Below are 19,181 nucleotides of genomic sequence, written 5' to 3' on the forward strand. Positions count from 1 at the left end.
TGGAAAATTTTTATTTGAGTCCCAATGGAATTTATATAGAAGTATGGTGATCTTTTTCATTTTATTAAATATTTTGTTTTCTTTGTAAAACAATATTAAGGCATTCACACCAAATTTAATCAAACGAGAATGAGAATAACAAATCCGACATGTGGGTGTATAAGTCATATATAATAAGAAATGTGACAGTTAATAGAGCAAGGATGAAACTTGACAATATAGCCTAGGGTAAGTACTTTCACACTCTTGTATGTATGTATGTATTATTACCAATAATCGGTTTTCATATCAAACTGCTATCAAATGAAAGTTCCATACCAAAAGGAAAAAAAAAAAAGTTACAAATTTGTATGTTGATTTTTGTTGGTTGGAAAATTAATTCATCTGTGATTTTATTTATTTATTTATTTTCAATCCTGTAAATTGTATCGTAACAGTATTCTCTCTCTCTCTCTCTCTCTGTCTCATTTCGTTTTACCCGTGCCTCCCTTATAGCTACCATTAGTCCATTACCAAAGCCTTCCTTTCTCTCTCTCTCTCTCTCTCTACAAATATATGCGCAGCACCATACCTCATCGTCTTCATCCAAAACCCCACTACATCCCTCTCTCTTTCTGAATCTCTTCCTTAGTTCTCATCCCTTCAATCCAATCCAATCCAATCCAATTCAATTAAATTCAATTGAATTCAACCCACAATCCCAATAATCAGATTCACCTCCAACGCAATTGATTTCGATCCAATAACCTTTCGCTCCTCGATCTATAATTCCTAAATTAAATGTTCTTCGATTTAATTTCGGTTTTTGATACTCGATAATCGATCGGATTGGATCCGAATCGGACCCTGAACGCGTTGCTGGAGATGGGAAGGGCGGGTGAATGAGAATTCTATGACTGCTTGAACCAAATATGCCCGGCTTACCTCAGAGAAATGACCAATTCAGTAATGGGTCGTCGCCCATTTACTCCCTCTCTTCGCCCAACGGCTTTTGGTCCAAGCATCGCGATGATGTTAGCTACAATCAGCTCCAGAAGGTACTCAATTATTTCTAATTTATTCAGTTTGTGCATTTATAATGGGTTGAGATTGATATGGATCACTTTTTTGTATCGTGTTTTATCAATGACTTTAATGGGCACTTCGAGTTGGAATTGGATCTTGCACTACCAAGCTATCTGATGGAGGTGTTGTTGAGGTTATATTTGTGCGATTGTTTATTGGAGGTCTAGTTTTGATTGGAATTCCAGTGTTTTGTTTATCGGATCCACGCTACTTGTTTATATATATATATATATATATATATATATATTCCATTAGTGTAGATATAATCTTATGATTAATTATGTATATGAGTTGAGAATTGCGTAATGTCTGTCATTATCAGAGAGTGTTTATCATCAGCATTTTGTTTCCAAAGTGCTCTTCATATGTGAGGTAAGGACGTATAAAGTAGAATAGAAGGAAATGTTATGATTTTGATTATTCCTGGTGGGCTAGTTATAATGGAGAATATCGGTATACCAAGTCTAATGCACCTGTGGTGCTTAGGTCATTGTAAAAATTACAGGCTTGCATGCTAAGGGAACCTAAAACACAGACACACACAGAAACACATGTAGACTCTTCATCCACACAAGCATGCGACAGGAAGAAAAGTTGCGTTTGTTGTGTCTTGATATACTTTTCGTAGTTACTGGTCCTAAGACTCTGGCTCCTTTAATAAGTTGGTGGCTGTAGTTGGGTTTAATAAGAAATTTCCTTGTAGTAAGGATAACATTGTTCAATACACAGATTGCACGTTATTCCTTTTGTTTTTGACTATTGATGGTGTGAATAGTCTCTTATGAAGTTCTATTTACTTTTGACAGTTTTGGAGTGAGCTGTTGCCACAAGCTCGGCAGAAGCTTCTCATAATTGACAAGCAAACTCTTTTTGAGCAAGCTCGTAAGAACATGTACTGCTCTCGGTGCAATGGGTTATTGCTTGAAGGATTTTTGCAGATTGTCATGTATGGAAAGTCTTTGAAGCAGGAGGGAACAGATGGGCAAATATCCTGCAACAGATCAAGAGCCTCAAAAAATCAAAAGGATGGTGGGTCAAGTATTACTAATGGATGTCATGATGAAATCCCGGATCCATCTGTCCATCCTTGGGGTGGTCTGACGATAACACGTGAGGGGTCATTGACACTCATTGATTGCTATTTGTATTGCAAGTCTCTCAAGGGACTTCAAAATGTAAGTTCTGATGATTTTATTAATTTTATGAGATTAATTTAGGGTGCTGATTTTCACACTCCTCTTTTTGTCCACTTACACTCCCTTTTGTTTTTACTACTTTTTACTATAACAAAAAAAGGAGTGTAAGTGGACAAAAGAGGAGTGAGTACATACAATTTCCAACAAAGTGAGGGTAAGTGGACAAAAGAGGAGTGGGAAAATCAGCTCCCTTAATTTGTTATCCAATTTCATTATAGTAGCTGATGTTTTGCTTGAATCAGGTGTTTGACAGTGCGCGTGCAAGGGAACGAGAACGTGAATTGCTTTATCCTGATGCCTGTGGTGGGGGAGGTCGGGGTTGGATAAGCCAAGGAATGGCAAGTTATGGAAGAGGTCATGGAACAAGAGAAACATGTGCATTGCACACTGCCAGGCTTTCTTGCGATACATTGGTGGATTTTTGGTCAGCACTTGGAGAAGAAACTCGGCAGTCTCTTCTTAGGATGAAGGAAGAGGATTTTATTGAGAGGCTCATGTACAGGTGATTAGCCATTTATTTATCTCTTCCGCATGAAATTCAATATAGAACAGTGGAAGTGCCAGATAATGGAGATAGCGGATCAAGTTTCAGTTATTGGACCTGCAAGATTAATACTGATATTGGGGATGTTCAGCCTGGTAAAGTTGATCGGGAAGAGAAAAGTAGCTTAATTTGGAACAATAGATGTCCAATATCAGCTGGTGTACCCTTGAAGGATTTTACATAGGCCTGAGACATACTCTTTTCTTTCAATTAATTTTTATTTGGGTTCAAGCACCTAGTAAGTATAATGTTGGGGATTTGAAATTCCTCACCAAAAAATATGCAGGTGAACACTAAGGAGAGCAATCTGTCCTATGGGCAATATTGCAGAAGATACATAATGATAGGCAACATATTGGGAGTGGATAAATGCATCCTTCATATTAACTGAATTTGATGAAGAGTGATATGCTGTAGGTGATAAATTTTTCCTGGATTCGGTAACAGAAAACATCACCAAGACCCCTAAACATTTAAAGATTTGAGTCTTATCAATGTAAAAAGTAATGCATAGCTGCATTGATGAGGCATCATTAATTTAGAAACAACCTGTTTTGAATTCATAGTGGGTGTGGTTTTGTGGCTGTGTTGTATATATATGTATACATATGTCCAGAAAAGGTTTGCCCTGTTACTAATTAATGTGTCATAGGATTGTCTTATTCTTACAACTTTGTGTTTTGGTTGTTCATTCCTAGTTCTATTGCAATATATTTAAATTATTAATCAATCAGTGGCTTTTCTTTTTGCATAACATCTGGCCGTTATAGGTTATTTTAAATTTGATAGAGTTACATTATAGGTTCTTTATGTCGTGATATCTCCGAAGTCTTCATCAATTATTCTTAATTCATGCTGCACGCTTTATAAGAATTCATGTTATAGTGTTCTGGTTTGTATTAAGATTTTGATGTTCATGTCACAGGTTTGACAGCAAGAGATTTTGCAGAGATTGCAGAAGGAATGTAATCCGTGAGTTCAAGGAGCTAAAGGAGCTGAAGCGCTTGCGGAGGGAACCTCGATGCACTAATTGGTTTTGTGTTGCAGATTCCGCCTTTCAGTATGAGGTGTGGCCTCATATGTTTCTTTCATTTTGACTTTTTCTGATTTCTGTTATGGTTGTTGTTTTCTCTAAGTCATCCATGAGCAAAACTGGTGAGATACGAAATTTTGATAGTGGGGCCACTTTATTTATGCAGCATTTTTTTGATGATACATACAGATGATGTGATGTATATTTTCTGTCATCACAGGTATCCGATGGGACAGTCCAAGCTGACTGGCGCCATACTTTTGCAGATACTGTAGGGACTTACCATCACTTTGAATGGGCAGTTGGAACAGGCGAGGGAAAATCTGACATTCTGGAATTTGAAAATGTTGGCATGAATGGAAGTGTTAAGGTCAATGGCCTTGATCTTGGTGGTTTAAGTGCATGCTTTATCACCCTGAGGGCTTGGAAACTAGATGGTCGCTGCACTGAGCTTTCTGTAAAAGCTCATGCGTTGAAGGGTCAACAATGTGTTCACTGTAGGCTTATAGTTGGAGACGGCTATGTAACAATCACAAGAGGAGAAACTATCAGAAGGTTTTTTGAGCATGCTGAAGAGGCAGAGGAAGAAGAGGTAGTTAAGATCCAGAAAAGCTTATTATAGGCAATTGAGACTTATATCTTAAGGGGTTAAAACTAATGTGTTGTGTTTATTTAATGTTTTTTTTTTCTTCAGGATGATGATTCCATGGACAAGGATGGAAATGAGCTGGATGGAGAATGCTCCCGTCCGCAAAAACATGCGAAGAGTCCTGAACTTGCTCGAGAATTTCTTCTAGATGCTGCAACTGTTATTTTCAAGGAGCAGGCATGTTCATTCTGCTGATCTTGTTGTGTGTTAAAGCTTGTCTTTGTTTTTTAAAACTCCGCTCCTTGTTTGATTACCTTTTGGGTGATCATATGTTCATTCATGTTCCACATGTTATTCTAAAACCTCAGTTAGGTATACAGTTCAGTCTATATAGACATTGTTGTGGATTGTGGAAAGTAACGAAGGATAATTATATTTGTTATGCAAGGAATGACACAAATTGTGGTGAGGTGAATGGTGTCTAGGGTAATGCAATCACAATAGTGCACTATTTTTACTATTTAAACCCTTTGTTTTAATTATTGAGGAAATGGTATTTAAAGGTTGGAGAACCTTTGGTGGGGAAAGAGGAAGAAAAGGAATTTGACTAGCCACAAGTTGTGTACACTTTGTCTTCACAGCAGAATAAGGAGGAACTCCTCCTTACCTACTAATGCGGCTCAACCACAAACTAACACTTGTCCTTTTTTTTAAATTCTCAAAGGTGCATTTATTTTTCACTTTAATTATTCTTCACAAAAGAGACACGTATCAGATTTTGGCTGAGCCACATCAGTAAGCAAGGAGGAGTTCCTCCTTATGGGCAAGGAGGGAAGCATTATCCTTGCTAAACTATTATGGCTTTCGAGCACCAAACATATGTTTGCACCATGCTATGCTGTGCAATTACTCACTATGTGCTTGTGTAATGCTGGCACGTTTCTGAGTATGTAATATTAAGTATTCCATTTTTGACTGTGAATGCTATTCTTTCAGGTGGAAAAGGCATTTAGAGAAGGAACAGCCCGCCAAAATGCGCATAGCATCTTTGTTTGTCTTGCACTAAAGCTGCTGGAAGAACGAGTTCATGTTGCTTGCAAAGATATAATTACTCTTGAAAAGCAGGTCTTAAATCTTGTTATATTTAAAGATAAGACACTAGGAAGAAAAACCAGAAGAGCCATTTTCAGTTTCAGGAGAAACACTTCTGACGGCTTTGTACTTTTTCCTACAGATGAAGCTTCTGGAAGAGGAAGAAAAAGAAAAGCGTGAGGAAGAAGAACGCAAAGAGAGGAGAAGGACAAAAGAAAGAGAGAAAAAGCTACGAAGAAAGGAGAGGTTGAAAGGGAAAGAAAAGGATAAGGATAAGAAATGTTCTGAAGCAAATCAAACTCTTGATCTTCACGATGTCTCAAAGGAAGAATCATCATCACTAATTGCTGATGAGGAGCCTAATAGTTCCATTAGCTGCAAGGATTCAGTTAGTGAAGCTGGTGATGATATTCTGTCTAGACCTGGATCTCCTGACACTCCAGATGAACAGTTCCAAAATGATTATATTATTTCAAAAATTGAAGATCCTTGTTATGATAGTTTTGATGCTGAAATTATCAACGGGAAAAGTGGTACGGGTTCTTTTATAGCTGAACAATCAAAGTTTTCTCGACGGAGATTGAAATTTAGGAGAGAAGTTCAACTTGATGCATCTTTGAAGTGGTCTGACAGGCGCCGATATGCTGCTGTTTCAGATAGTGCTTCTGTGGTTAATAGATCTGAGTCGAGATGTAATGGTGATAATTTGGAGACTCCCTCAAGGGGCATCAATGGATCAAACAGGCAATTAAGAGTGAATGGCCCAAAGTCCAATGGTCGGCATTGTGGTCCTAAGTTTACTGAGAAGTTCCTCTCCCCCGGCAACCGGATGAGTGACAGATATGACTTCCATTCTTGCAACTGTAACAAAAATACTGAATATAGAGCAAAGGTAGAACCCCATGTTTCTGCTGCCAGAGTGGGCTGGGAGACCAAAACCGCAAGTAAGTCGGAATCTGCATTAGATATTTCTAAGCAATTCTATCGTGGTAACAGGTATAACCAAGTAGAACACATGCGTGATAGTTGTGCAAGACCCAAAAGCAAAGTCAATTCAGGGGACAATCCTGGTACAGATTTGCCTCAGCCCAGGAAAATTTGGGAGCCCGTAGAGCCAACGAAAAAGTATCCTCGAAGTAACTCAGACTCTGATGTTACCTTGAGGTCATCTGCTTTCAAGTCTGAAGATAAAAACATGAAGTCATCTGGTGACATATGTACAGGTGATATTGTGGTAAATTCAGGTGAAGTTGATGAAGATAATAATTTGAAGGAATTAAGAAAATCCAGCATAGGAATGGATGTCAGTTGTCAGAACGGATTTCATGCTGGAGCACAGGATTCTATTGACACTGCATTAAATGGAATTTCTGACTCCATGGTCGGCAGCAGTTCTAATTCTGATAACTGCTCATCATGTCTCAGTGAGGGAGACAGCAATACAACCTCGTCAAATCATGGAAATCAGGAATCTTCTTCCACTTCAGATTCAGAAGATGCCAGCCAGAAATCAGGAGGAAAAGAAACTTCTTTATCCATTCAAAATGGATTCCCAGAGTGCCATGGTATGGAGAATAATCAGGATGCAAAGAGAGGGGAGTCTATGGAAAGCAGGGCACTGAGTGGCCCTTCACTGAATGGAGCAGGGAGTAACATTCTTGGGAATCCATCAACAAATATTGCTCAGAGATTTGATAATGGTTTGTCTGCTATTAGTGTGGGTTCTCAGCATCATGGCATGCTTACTCCAATGCATAACCAAAATGTACACTTTCCCTTATTTCAAGCTCCTTCAATGGGTTACTATCACCAAAGTTCAGTTTCATGGCCTGCTGCTCCAACCAGTGGAATGATGTCTTTTCCTCATCCCAACCACTATCTATATGCTGGCCCTCTTGGGTATGGTATGAATGGAAACTCAGGCTTCTGCATGCCGTATAGTCCTGTGCAGCATGTACCCACTCCCTTGTTTACCCCTGGCCCAGTTCCAATTTATCCAGCCATCAATACAGAGGAGCAGACTCAAATTTCTAACCCAGGTGTGCAAGAATCTCTTTATGAAGCTAATACAGAGAGTGTGGATCCATCTGGACCGTATTCAATGCAAGCACCGGCAAGTGGAGAACGAGCAGAAGACGATAATTCTGGCAGATTGCATACGAGTAATGATAGCTTTTCCTTATTCCATTATGGTGGGCCTCTGGCTGATCCTCCAGGATGTAATTCAAATCTTATGCCGTTGGAAGAACAGACTGTTGGGGATTTTCCACAAAAATGTTCAGATCATGTTGAGAATGATCATCATGCGTGCAATAAGAAAGAGGCTACTATTGAAGAATACAACCTGTTTGCAGCTAGTAATGGCATAAGGTTTTCATTCTTCTGATGTAGTTGTAAGAAGGTGTGAGGTGGCTGTTCAGGAATTCAGTCTCTATCTTCTTATTTGGTGATGAAGGTTTGTGGTACCTGGTATATGGTACACAATAATCTTCCTTTGAAAAATTCCAATTTTAGCTCATAGTATTTTTTTTCTCTTTAGTTATCCAAGTTGTCCCATCGTTTTTTTTTGCCTATTATAGAGAGGGAGAGTGCTACTATGTTTGAAGATTCTGTAGAGGCCAGGTTTTGTTTTGTTTTGTTTTACTTTTATTAAATGAAGAATTTATTGGTATGGAAATTTTCTTTTTGTATTTCAGAGCTGAAACAGTCCCATCTGTTGTACTTGTTTTAGGATTTTGAGCCTCCTAAAACATTGTCAGTTAATTAACTGAAATTTCTTGGCTGATGAAAATAATGGGGCTTATGAGGAAGTTATTTGTCATTTCTTCATGCAAACTTTTTGAGAATCAATGTTTATTTTTATGTTCACTAAAATCGTTCCTGCGTTGTTGCATCAAATTTTTTATGGCTTGGGGTTTTGTTACCATTCAAGTCATCATTGGCATCCACCTTTTCCAATGGCATATGGCATAGCTCTACACAACACAATTGAAAGCCAAAGGGAAGAAACAACCGGAGGAAAAAACTGAGGGAGGAGGCTCTCCATTTGTTGGTTGAGTCTAGAGAAGAGAAGGCGGCTTTCGTTTCTTTTAATTAATGTGATGGATGTTGTTTAGCCAAGTCATGCCACATAAGTTGGGAAGAGAAGTCGGGGTTAAACGGCGTTTTCAAATACTTTTGTACTTGACACATCATTTGGTGAACAAATTTGATTAATCTGGAGTTCAATTCTTGAACAAAAGCCTTACTGAGCCTTTTGCTCAGTATATGGCACAAGGGTGAAATGGACCAAAGATAAGAATCTTAAACCAAAGAAAAATAACGCAAGCAGGCAAAAAGGTGTAAGTATAAATTTTCAGTTGAATCCACTGTTTCTTGCACAAGGAACTCTCAAGAATCAACTCTCAGTTTCTTGCCCCACTAAACTTTAATACAGCAAGATAAAAACCAGGCTCGTCGACATAGTCGGTTAACTCGAAAGAATGTTGTGCTGCAACTTCCTGTAAAGTCTTCTTCTCAGGCAAGTCAGAAGTTACAACATCTGGATATTGTTGTCGTTGTTGCTCTAAAACTTCTCTTCCTTGGGGATGGCTAATAACCAGTCTTGCACCTATACAAGCAACAGCCAGAACTCAGAATGAAACAGCAGTGCTAGGATGCAACTTCAGGGTGAGCCCTGAATAACATACCAGGATGAATCCGAGGCAAATAATGACATGTTATTGAGGCTGAGAAGCAGTAGCACAACACAACACAAACATGAATGAAGAGAAAAATTGATACAAGATACCTGCCAAAAAACACCTTGCAAGTGCTCCAAACGCCTCATCAAGTGTAAAGGGCATGGCTGGAAGGAAATAAAGGAACACAACATCTAAAGGTGCCCACTTATCAGGCACATATATTAATTCTCCTTGCCAACACTTAACCTTGTCATATTTTTCTTTAATGCCAGCTAACACAAAAAGTGAATCATGGACAACAAGCAAGAGATTGCAGGGTGAAGATTCAACCACCCGATCTACAAATCCTTCGGAACCAATTGAAACCATAACTCTTGAAGTTTCTTCAATTTCTCCCGCAGTTATAATGCGATCAATGTTTAGGTTATAATCTGGTCCAGAACTGAAATCAGCGGAATCAAGAAAGGACCAGTCTTTCTCAGCAAAATCGTCGAAGTTGATTACAGAGACTACTCCTTCATCTGGTGGAGCTGTAGCACCACAAAATGATTGCCGAGCATGCAAAGCCTGATGCGAAATGAAAGGAAAGGAAAGAGAAAGAGGAGAGATGCAACGATTCCGATAACAGACACGGTTGGGGAACGTATAATGAGGTTGTGTTTGAAGACAAGGTAGCAACTGGAAGCTAGCTAGGGGAATGCAAAGGGACTGTGATGAGAAAACAGAATTCATTGCAGAGAACAACTGAATTTCCTTTTGGGATGCAAAGGCTTAATTATTGATAAATTGAAACGAACCAAAAGGGTTTCTGCTATTATTTCAAAAGTAGTTTGGTTCAACTAGTTATCACAACCGGTCACACTAATCTTTTTATCAGAACCCCTGCATATAAGAAAGAAGAAACCAACTATTGTCAATCCTGAAACTGTAACTTAAATACTCAAACCATTCAATTTCAAACTGATAATAAGATAATTAATTACTCAAGTTCTAAGCTAACATCAACTTAGTTTCAGGCATTAAGCAGGAAGGTTCCACCAGCATTTTTGAATTGGAAGTTTATTGCAACAATCATTAGCTTTTCTGGAACAACCAGGCCCAGCGAAAAAATGTTCCTTTTACGTTCAGAACCTAAGAAAAAACAAGAACATGAAACTCAGTGTTCACATTTTTCTCTTTCGCCTCCATTTTCCAATGAAGCAAACACTGTGTACCAAATTTTTCCTAAAAAAAAGATTTGCTGCATGAAAGAATTATACAAATAATAACCCAGAACTGGAAATTTAGAAGCACAGAAAGAAAACGAAGAGAGAAGAAGTTCAAGGCTTTGTCTGATTCAACGGAATTTTCAAATTTCTTTTGTTTAGCTGATGACCAGAACCAAATCCACTTACCCAACTACTCCTTTGAACCTCAACGGCGAATGCAAGCTCAGAGCCTCTCACTGCAAAGCCCTAATCCTAATTCCTCTGTCTTTAAACCCTAACAATTGTGAAGTTGGAGTTCCACTGTCACCACCGCTACTTTACACCAGAGCCGCTTACTGTAAAAACCAAGCTCTTTCAATTATTGCCATTTAAAAAAGAAAATAAAACGTTTTCTCAACAGAAAAAAAAAAAAAAAAAATTATATATATATATATATATAAAGAGAAAAAATGCTAGGATTACCACATTTTAATACCAAGTTGTGTATCATCTTCATCTTTTTAATAGAAGTGGGCCCTATTGTATTGGAAAACTCTACTTCTATTAGAAAAGTAGTACACGGTGGTATAAAAATGTGGTAAGTCTAATATTATTCCAAAAATAAAAAAAAGTATATGATGCCAATCCTAGTTTTTAGGTCAATCATTTCCTTGGTTAACTTTTAGGTCAATGCAGTCATTTCATTTTATTTTTGTGTTAACGAAAAAAAAAAGAGTAAAAAGAGAAAATGGTGGTAAATGTTTGGTTAATCACCACATTGTCCATAATTTATAGATTGATTACTCATTTTATTTAAGATTTGTAGGACAAAATAGACATTTATAGTTATGCTCGTCCTTGTATCCACTTGCTGTACAAGCGATAATCTAAACAACTCTTAAATATTATAATTTAGACCTACGATCTCCCAAATGAAGGGTTCCTAAATTTGGTGGTTAGAGCCACAATAAGGGGCTATATCATTTCGGGCTCTATATTCTTTTTATGATGTAATTTGGTTTAAGTTTTTTTTTGTGCGACTCGAGGACGCGAAGGCAAAGCCCCCCAAGTGTTAAAATCACAAAGCCTTCATGGTAATATTTCAGGGCTAAAAACTAAATCATGTATGTATCTCACATTCTCACACATATCTCAATCACCAAAAACAACAGGGCACTGTTTCATGGTGAACTCGAAATTAAGCATGGCTGCTGGGGAGCCTGCTCAGAACAGAGTGCTCTGGCTTGTGGTCACATTCATAATCGAGATGAACGAACGCCCGTTCGACTTCTGGGAGCTCTTCGATCTTGATTTGCAATGACTCTCCAATTGCATGAGCTTCTTTTAAAGGCAAATCTTCTGGCAGTTCTATGTCAACCTGTTTTTGTAGAGGAAAATTCTGGTAAGGACTTGGGAGGACAGGAACTAAAAAGCATTTCTGAAATGAAATGTTACTATCTTGGTGCCCTTCAACAACTGATTTACAGCGGCTAGATTTCATGAGAAAAAGAAATGATTGGTGTTCAAATTAACACTAGAAATCAAGTTGAACTTAATACTTTAACATTGCACCTCAACGAAATAAAGAACCCCGAACGTGTAGGCACGAACTGTATCGACACGTCTGATTAAACTGTGGTGCCTTAGGATGAGATATGTCAATTTCTGCAACACTTGAGGAGGAGCTGATTGTCCAACCAGAGAAACTGCATGAAGAAGCAACCACTAGTATATCAGTGTTCCCCGCTATAAAATTATTCCGAGTCTTTATCTATATGGCTTTCAATCAAAAGCACAGAACAACCTTTTGTGTGTGTGGGGAAGAGAGAGAGAGAGAGAGACCTGCATTTTCTAGCACAGTTCCGGACCAATTGGAAATTGTGTAGAATGCTAGGATGATAGCCCCAACAGGGTCAATCCACCAACAGAATATATCACCAACAACAGCAGCAACCAAACCAACTAAGTTTGTTACCACATCAAAATAATGATCCTGGCAAGCATCAGTTTGAGTAATGCAGTAAGATCACAAAGCAGGAGGAGCAAATATGAAGTTTTATGTGTTGTAAATTGCATGTATAAACCTTTGCATATGCATGGACAATTGTGTTTCCAGAGCTTCTGCAATAACACCGAAGGAAAAATTTTACTCCAGTAGCTGTCAGCATGATGGCATACAACCAGATCAAGTTTTCTGAAATCATCTTCTCAGAAGGTTTGTCCTTGATCAGTTGTTCTAGGGCCTGGACAAGCACTTGAAAGCCTGCACTGGAGTGAAAGGGCTATAGTGTATGCCTTCAATTTTTCATATAGTCTTAAAACAGAACATAAGTGAAGAAAGAAAACCCATTAGCACCTTTTCAAGGATTCTAATGCAAGTCAAAAGATTCAGCTTCATCCAATTATGGTTGCCAGTGTTCCAGTTATATTTGAGGAGTTGAAATTTTACTTAAACTACTTTAGTCTCAGTTTGTATGGCATGAAAATTGAATCTGCAGAAGGCATATGCCCCTTGATGAAAAAACATTTGGGGGTTCTTTTTTGAACATACAAATGAATAATTTGTGTAGCCTAAACATATATATTTTCAACAGTACAATGGATCATTTTCACTCAACTTCCTAATATTATGATAAGGTAGAGGTTAGGCCACATTATATACCAAGAGTAGCCATGACAGCTGCGAATACGACGATGCCTACTGGTTGCACTCTCAATTTCCCAATAGGGTACTTGTAGATATTTATGTTTTTCATTGACAAGTGTGTGAACCAAAGTATACCACCAGCCATAAGATCTGGCAAAGAATCTAGTGTTGATGCTGCAATAGCTAAGGATCCACTCTGTAGTGTAGCATATACCTGCATTGCATAGAAACAACACGGGCTTTTACTTAAAACAATCAATGACTAACATGAAATCTGGATGAATTTTATGAAACAGTTGGCTCATTCTTGTTCAAGAGAAGATCAGCTTTCTCAGATTTTCTGAGAATAAGTTCGGATAGTTGAGATACTGAAGTGCCTTGCCATTTAATTTGCAGAATACTAGCAAAGCTGCATAAGGAATAAAATATATAACCTTAAAAGCAAGCAGAAAGACGTTTGCCCAATTAGAAATGTTCATTGCTCTCTCATGCTGGGCTTGTTCTTTTCGATCTTCCTCTTCATCAATGACATGGGGTGATTCTAGAGAGTCAACTTCCTCAAAAGACCTTAGGGTGGCAAATTGCTTCTCATAGTATTCTCTTTCCCCTAATACAAAAAGAAACTCATTTTTAAGAGAGAGGAACATATGTTTTATATTGTAAGTATCATCTTAGAGAATTTTCATTAACCGAAAACGATCAAAGCTTCCAGATTTACTTTAAAAATCACTAAACTTAAACATATAATCATAATCAGAAAACAATTTATCTTCTTTTCCACAACCCCAATTGCTTGATCTATTTAATGATTCTTCCAGACAGACTACAGAGGACATTCAAAACCATCATTTGTTCTGATATTTAGTAGTACTACATAATTAAAATATTTCAGACAACTACGAACATCGTTATTCGAAGTTAAATGGTCCATCCTTTTCTGTTTAAAATGGACTGCATGCAAGTGACCAATGCTGTTAATAATCAATCAAATAACTCCCATATTTCAGTAGCTCAAAAATATCCAAATCTTACTGACACCAAATAAGATTCTCTAATTTTAAGGGTATTATCTAAATCCAGGATAAAAACAAGAAACAAGAGATAGTTTTCATTTACCTTCTATCAAGCCAGTGGTTTTAGAAAGGTTAAGATGGAAAGGGGCCTCAGGATCGAAGCCAAACCGAACCTTGTCAGGCAATTTGGAGAAGAAATCACATTTCATAGCAGCGACAGAGTTACTGCTTCCAACTAAACCATGTTTGCTGGTCCTTTCATCTTCACATGACAAGATTAATGGGGTCTTGATCATATGGTTCAAGCCTCCTTCCATTGTACTCAAAATTAAAGAACTACCAATCTTTGATCCTACAGCAACAAACCCAACAATGCAAGTACAGGTAGAGACAGAAATCTCTTTGTAAATAAAATTGAAAATCTTGTTCGAACAAGTTGCTTAATTTAGAGTCTTAGCTAGATGGTGACTGCTCCTAAATTCCGATACCCTAACGGATCGGATATTGGAATTCGTGCTGATTATGCTGCTGATAGTCCATGTATATCCATTGCATGCAATACACTTGTTTATTATATCCGCCAACACCTCTCAAAAATTTCAACAAGTGTATTGATATATAAGATGGCGTGTTCTTCATCGTTCTTTTATGGCTTGGGAAAGAATGTTCGTAATTATTTTCCCTTTTATGGGCTGCAATTGTCATATTAATACTGTGGTCCAACCAATCGACAAGTCTCATGTCATGCACGGATCGACTTGATTATGGGAAGACGCCACTCAATCAAGTAAATTCAGGGGCGAAACATAAAAATGTGGCCTTCAACCTTCTATGTACATTTATGTGATTTTTTTTGGAAAGTATATTGGAAAAATATTATACGAACTCAAATTCAAGATTAATTGTAACATACAAAAGAAAAACAACAATATCTGAAAAATTCTAGTAATAATAGGCATATATATATAGCACATCCATGCACCACAGGCACAAATTAGAATACCAAACCCAACCTTATTTAACTAAAACCCAAAATAATACAAAACATGTCTAGAATTCGAAACCCAAAAGAAACAACACAACAGTGGCAAAAGCCAAGCCAATAGGTGGAGCACTGCTTAGGGTTGAGCTTGGTGACATCTCTATAGGATTAGAGGTTGAAGGTGATGAGGATCCATAAGGTGACGACGGGCTTGGACTTGGGATCAAATTTTCTGGAACAGGCAGAGAGACCTTGATGTCAACCTTTTGTCCGGCTTGGCAATGGCCAGGAGCACCACAAAGAAAGTAATAATGGCCGGGCCTTTTAAGGGTAATTGTGTCTGAACCAGATGTATAAGATGAGATGGCAGATGTAGCATTGCAAGATTCAAAGTCTTGATCAGAAACTTGCATCACGTTGTGGAATTGATTGTTGTAAGTAAAAATGAGAGTGTCGCCGACGTGAAAATCTTTCGTTGAAGCCCACTTGTTGTAATCAACAAGGCCTCTCGAAGTCCACCCATCAGAATCTCCAACTCTATAAACAGAACTAGAATAAGCACCACTGAACGCCATCATCACAAAGAAAACAAGAGTAGCGATGTTTCTCAAAGCCATGATCAGAACAAGCAGAGCAGACAAAAGAGTAACAAATTTAGAATGAAAAGAAAACTCAAATTTTGTGTGTGAAAGGTACTACGCACGGCCTTGCATTTATATAGGGTTAGGTTGTGTTGTATCCGAGTCCCATTCTGAAAAGGTTGTCAAATACAACCTCCTTTTTTTGGGCATGAGTTTCCAAATACTACTAGTAGTAGGAAATATACATCTTTTCATAAATGGATTAATATAAGTAGGCGCAAGGCCCAATTTATAAATTTTTTTTTTGGAATAACTTACTCTACCAACACTTGTTTTTTTTTTTTTTTTTCTTCAATTGAATACTCATTAAAATAGAATTGTACAATCCAATGTCAAAGTGGTATTTTTAGAATGTAGAAAGATAGTTGAAATTCACTCTAACCGAGATGTTAAAGTTCAAGTTGAATAATATTTCTCCTTTATGCTATCATTTTTGATGGTTTGACCTTATAATGTTATTGACCCTCCAAATAATCTAGCTGTTCAGATCTCTCCACTTCAACATTATTAGTTTTTTTTTCTTCCTTTTCTACCTTAAAAGACACCGTTAGTTTAATTTTTCTGCACACCCAAGTTTACTAAAATCGCTAGAAGCAAATTCATATTCATTCATCTCCAATTGGTCCAAGATATCTCAACTTTAAATCAGAATCGGTTCAAAACTAAATGATGAACGTACAAACTTGAACATATTTTAAAACTCTAGCCACTAAGAGAGAGAGAGAGAGATTTAGACCAAAGGGGTTTTCCCCTCGGATTCCGTCGGATCTTCGGTGTTCTTTGGCTTTTGGTAGACTTATGTCAATCTACTCTTTTCATTGGCAGATTTATTGTCTCATATTTGGGCTGTTTTTTGTTGTGCCTCATCTTGCGAGGTTGCTCTTTGAGGTGTTATGACCATAGTCATGGTAGATCTAATGCTCATTGGTGCATTTGAAGCCATGGAGTAACTAGTCATGTTTCTATGTCTCTAAATCGTTTCAGCTTTTCGACTATCTTAGGTCACTGGAGAAGTTTTTTCTATGTCAGCCATATTATTATTAAGATGCATGCATAGCTTCCTTTACAGTATGTGTCCTTTGTACCATTATTCATATTGATCTAATAAAATTCTCTCGCTTTTCTATCATAAAATCGATAGAAGCAAATGTAAACCGTTTGGTGAGAGTGGTGAGTGGTGAGTGAAATTGCTTCTACTTTTCAAAAGAAAAAGAGATATATGGTCCTCCGAACTGTGGAATCAAGAGTGAAATTAAACTATGTTTTGTTCTGCATGTAAAGAGAAAGTGGTAATATACTTCAAAACTATATAAAAAGGGTAATGCTAGGGTATAGAGAGATCCAGATAGGCTCATGTTTTATATAGTATTACCCTTTTTATATTGGCACCAATTATAGTTGGTGCCGTTCCATGTTTTGAGCCGCAATCTTGTTGGCTGCATGGGTATAGAAAGAGATCCAGATATAGGCTCACAGTCGTCCATGGAATTCGACTCTACTCTGGTCAATACCACTATCCATTAATCTTGTTCTTCTTCTATACAGAATAATCTCGATGGTTATTGAAGATGTATTTTGAGAAGAGAACCGAACCAGATGAGGTTGCTAACTCTTTAATTGAGTGTGACCAGATGAGGTTGTTGAATCATTTTTCCATTGGAAGAACCAAAGACAAGTTTCTTAAAATCCAAAATGAGGGTGCAATAATCAAATCCCACATCGGCTGAAATTAAAATAGGAAACTAAAGTAACGCGTAGTAAACAGTAAACTTCTTGATTGGATCCAATAACCTTGATAAGATGAGACCATCATAGAAACATTAAACTTAGAAAATTACACAAATACTAAAACTGAAAACCTTATTGCAAATTGATCCTAATCAAACATCACACTGCTCATCTCGCATGCCGTTGACTGATGAGCCTTCGTTATTATTTTCAAATTCCCAGTGTCATTAATATGATTATTATCAGAGGAAACGCGAACTTGGATCCGGTCGCAAAAGTAGATCGCAAACATGGGCACGGGAGTTTTCTGGTCGCTCATCAACTGAGCCCTATACCTAGACCAAACCGAAAGCTTAAGCCCGAACCTGAGCGACAAAGTTGTGGTGTTGCCATCCGAGATTTCTTTGACCACGTCATTGGCCACGTACGCGCTGAGCATGGGGAGCTTGAAACTGATACCTATTTGGTTCCTCGCGGATAAAGCCAAGGGGACCAAGGACGTCGCTGCGAGCACCACGAGTTCCTTCTCCTTCTCCTTGTGCTGCTGCGGCCGCTCCGTAATATGGTAGCCGCCGGGTCTGTAGAAAAGCAAGGCCTGGAGGCTGTCGCAGTCGATGTCCCACTTGTGGTTGGGATTTTTGGCAAGTAGCGTCAGATCCCAAGTTGCGGTTAATTCTGAGGAGGAGGCAGTCGCATTAATGTGTGGGTACTGTAGGGCAGCTGAGTGGACTCGGAACTCGGTGTTAAACGCATCCGGGGGACTCAAGATGATCAAGATTCCGAGTGGTATTATAAACGGCAGGGACAAGAATATGTCTACCTTCAATCCGCCCCAGGGATCAAAATCTTGGCGTCTCCTTGGATTATTCGTTCGACTTGGGCGTCTCTGGTGAGCTGGTTGTCTTCTTCGGCTCCCCTGGTAGTAGTTGCTACGTATACACATTGCTTGATTAATATTGCTTGATGAATTGTTAATGATTTGAGAGAGATCCACATTCAAAATTCAAAGGGCTAATTAATTGTTAATGATTTGGTTGACTCAAAAGATGAGAGAGACTAAGACGGCAAAACCTCCTGCACCTGAAATGATCAACCCTTATAATACTAACCAAATTGTTTACTCAAAATTCAACTTCTCACACGCGCACGAAAGTCAACGTACGTGCTTTTATTTGTTTTTATTTTCTTTATTCATGGAGATTTTCTAAAATATTATTTACATTTGACTAAACTCTATTTTACGTATGAGTACTCTTACCACATTTATATACTACATTCTCATATCATTTTATGTGGCAACTGAGGCGGACAACCACATTAATTAAAATTATTTAATATATTTTTTTCTTTATGATTTATTAACACTTAAAAAAAAACTGTTAATTAATCTTTCCTTATTAAAATACACTTCATTGATTTAATTGATGTGACATATAATATAGACATGCTACGTATTTACTTTTAAGTAAGTGCTGTGTTTTGAAAACTTTCCTTGAATGACGACAATTCTGTGAATTTTTGAAAAACTAAACCTGATCTTCAAGCCAAATTAATACGTTTTTTTTCTGTTTCATCTGAGTTGATTGCATCAGTTTGGAAAACATGAACCAGCCATGGTTGGTATAGCCCTTCTTCCATCCAAACTAGCAGCAAATCAGAACAAGTTAAAGCAAACTTGGCTCCCCAAATTAATACTTATGATGATTTGTCTTGATCCTACTCAGTTTGTTTTTTTCTTCTCCAATGTGCTCGTGTTATTTTTACTTTGTGTATGTAACTTT

General features: G+C 37.8%; 4 protein-coding genes across 8 annotated transcripts; 1 reads left to right on the forward strand and 3 right to left on the reverse strand.

Annotated features, from left to right (window-relative positions):
* On the forward strand, positions 259-8,362 carry LOC18769173. 3 transcript variants are annotated; one of them, XM_007203149.2, is made up of 8 exons: positions 259-1,037; positions 1,872-2,240; positions 2,504-2,763; positions 3,731-3,872; positions 4,059-4,430; positions 4,533-4,664; positions 5,424-5,552; positions 5,662-8,362. In XM_007203149.2, the coding sequence occupies exons 1-8, from the start codon at positions 912-914 to the stop codon at positions 7,903-7,905; spliced, it is 3,774 nt and encodes a 1,257-aa protein (XP_007203211.1). In that variant the 5' UTR covers positions 259-911; the 3' UTR covers positions 7,906-8,362. The 3 variants fall into 3 exon arrangements, with proteins under 3 accessions (XP_007203211.1, XP_020423505.1, XP_020423506.1); XM_020567916.1 differs by lacking the exon at positions 259-1,037 and adding an exon at positions 1,080-1,226; XM_020567917.1 differs by lacking the exon at positions 259-1,037 and adding an exon at positions 1,127-1,198.
* On the reverse strand, positions 8,839-10,787 carry LOC18770244. 3 transcript variants are annotated; one of them, XM_007202366.2, is made up of 4 exons: positions 10,597-10,771; positions 10,203-10,333; positions 9,310-10,084; positions 8,839-9,129 (listed from the first exon to the last, which is right to left on the reverse strand). In XM_007202366.2, the coding sequence occupies exons 3-4, from the start codon at positions 9,932-9,934 to the stop codon at positions 8,924-8,926; spliced, it is 831 nt and encodes a 276-aa protein (XP_007202428.1). In that variant the 5' UTR covers positions 9,935-10,084; positions 10,203-10,333; positions 10,597-10,771; the 3' UTR covers positions 8,839-8,923. The 3 variants fall into 3 exon arrangements, with proteins under 3 accessions (XP_007202428.1, XP_020424960.1, XP_020424959.1); XM_020569371.1 differs by having other exon boundaries at positions 10,186-10,333; XM_020569370.1 differs by lacking the exon at positions 10,203-10,333 and having other exon boundaries at positions 10,597-10,787.
* Positions 11,470-14,514, reverse strand: LOC18769494 (metal tolerance protein 4). The gene is made up of 7 exons (XM_007204121.2): positions 14,153-14,514; positions 13,471-13,643; positions 13,052-13,250; positions 12,474-12,652; positions 12,232-12,382; positions 11,962-12,095; positions 11,470-11,767 (listed from the first exon to the last, which is right to left on the reverse strand). The coding sequence occupies exons 1-7, from the start codon at positions 14,364-14,366 to the stop codon at positions 11,588-11,590; spliced, it is 1,230 nt and encodes a 409-aa protein (XP_007204183.1). The 5' UTR covers positions 14,367-14,514; the 3' UTR covers positions 11,470-11,587.
* On the reverse strand, positions 15,100-15,648 carry LOC18771209 (mavicyanin). Its single transcript, XM_020568972.1, has one exon. It carries the CDS (start codon positions 15,646-15,648, stop codon positions 15,100-15,102), a length of 549 nt encoding a protein of 182 aa, XP_020424561.1.

The sequence above is a fragment of the Prunus persica genome, chromosome G7 (assembly GCF_000346465.2).
Source record: "Prunus persica cultivar Lovell chromosome G7, Prunus_persica_NCBIv2, whole genome shotgun sequence".
Taxonomy (NCBI): Eukaryota; Viridiplantae; Streptophyta; class Magnoliopsida; order Rosales; family Rosaceae; genus Prunus; species Prunus persica.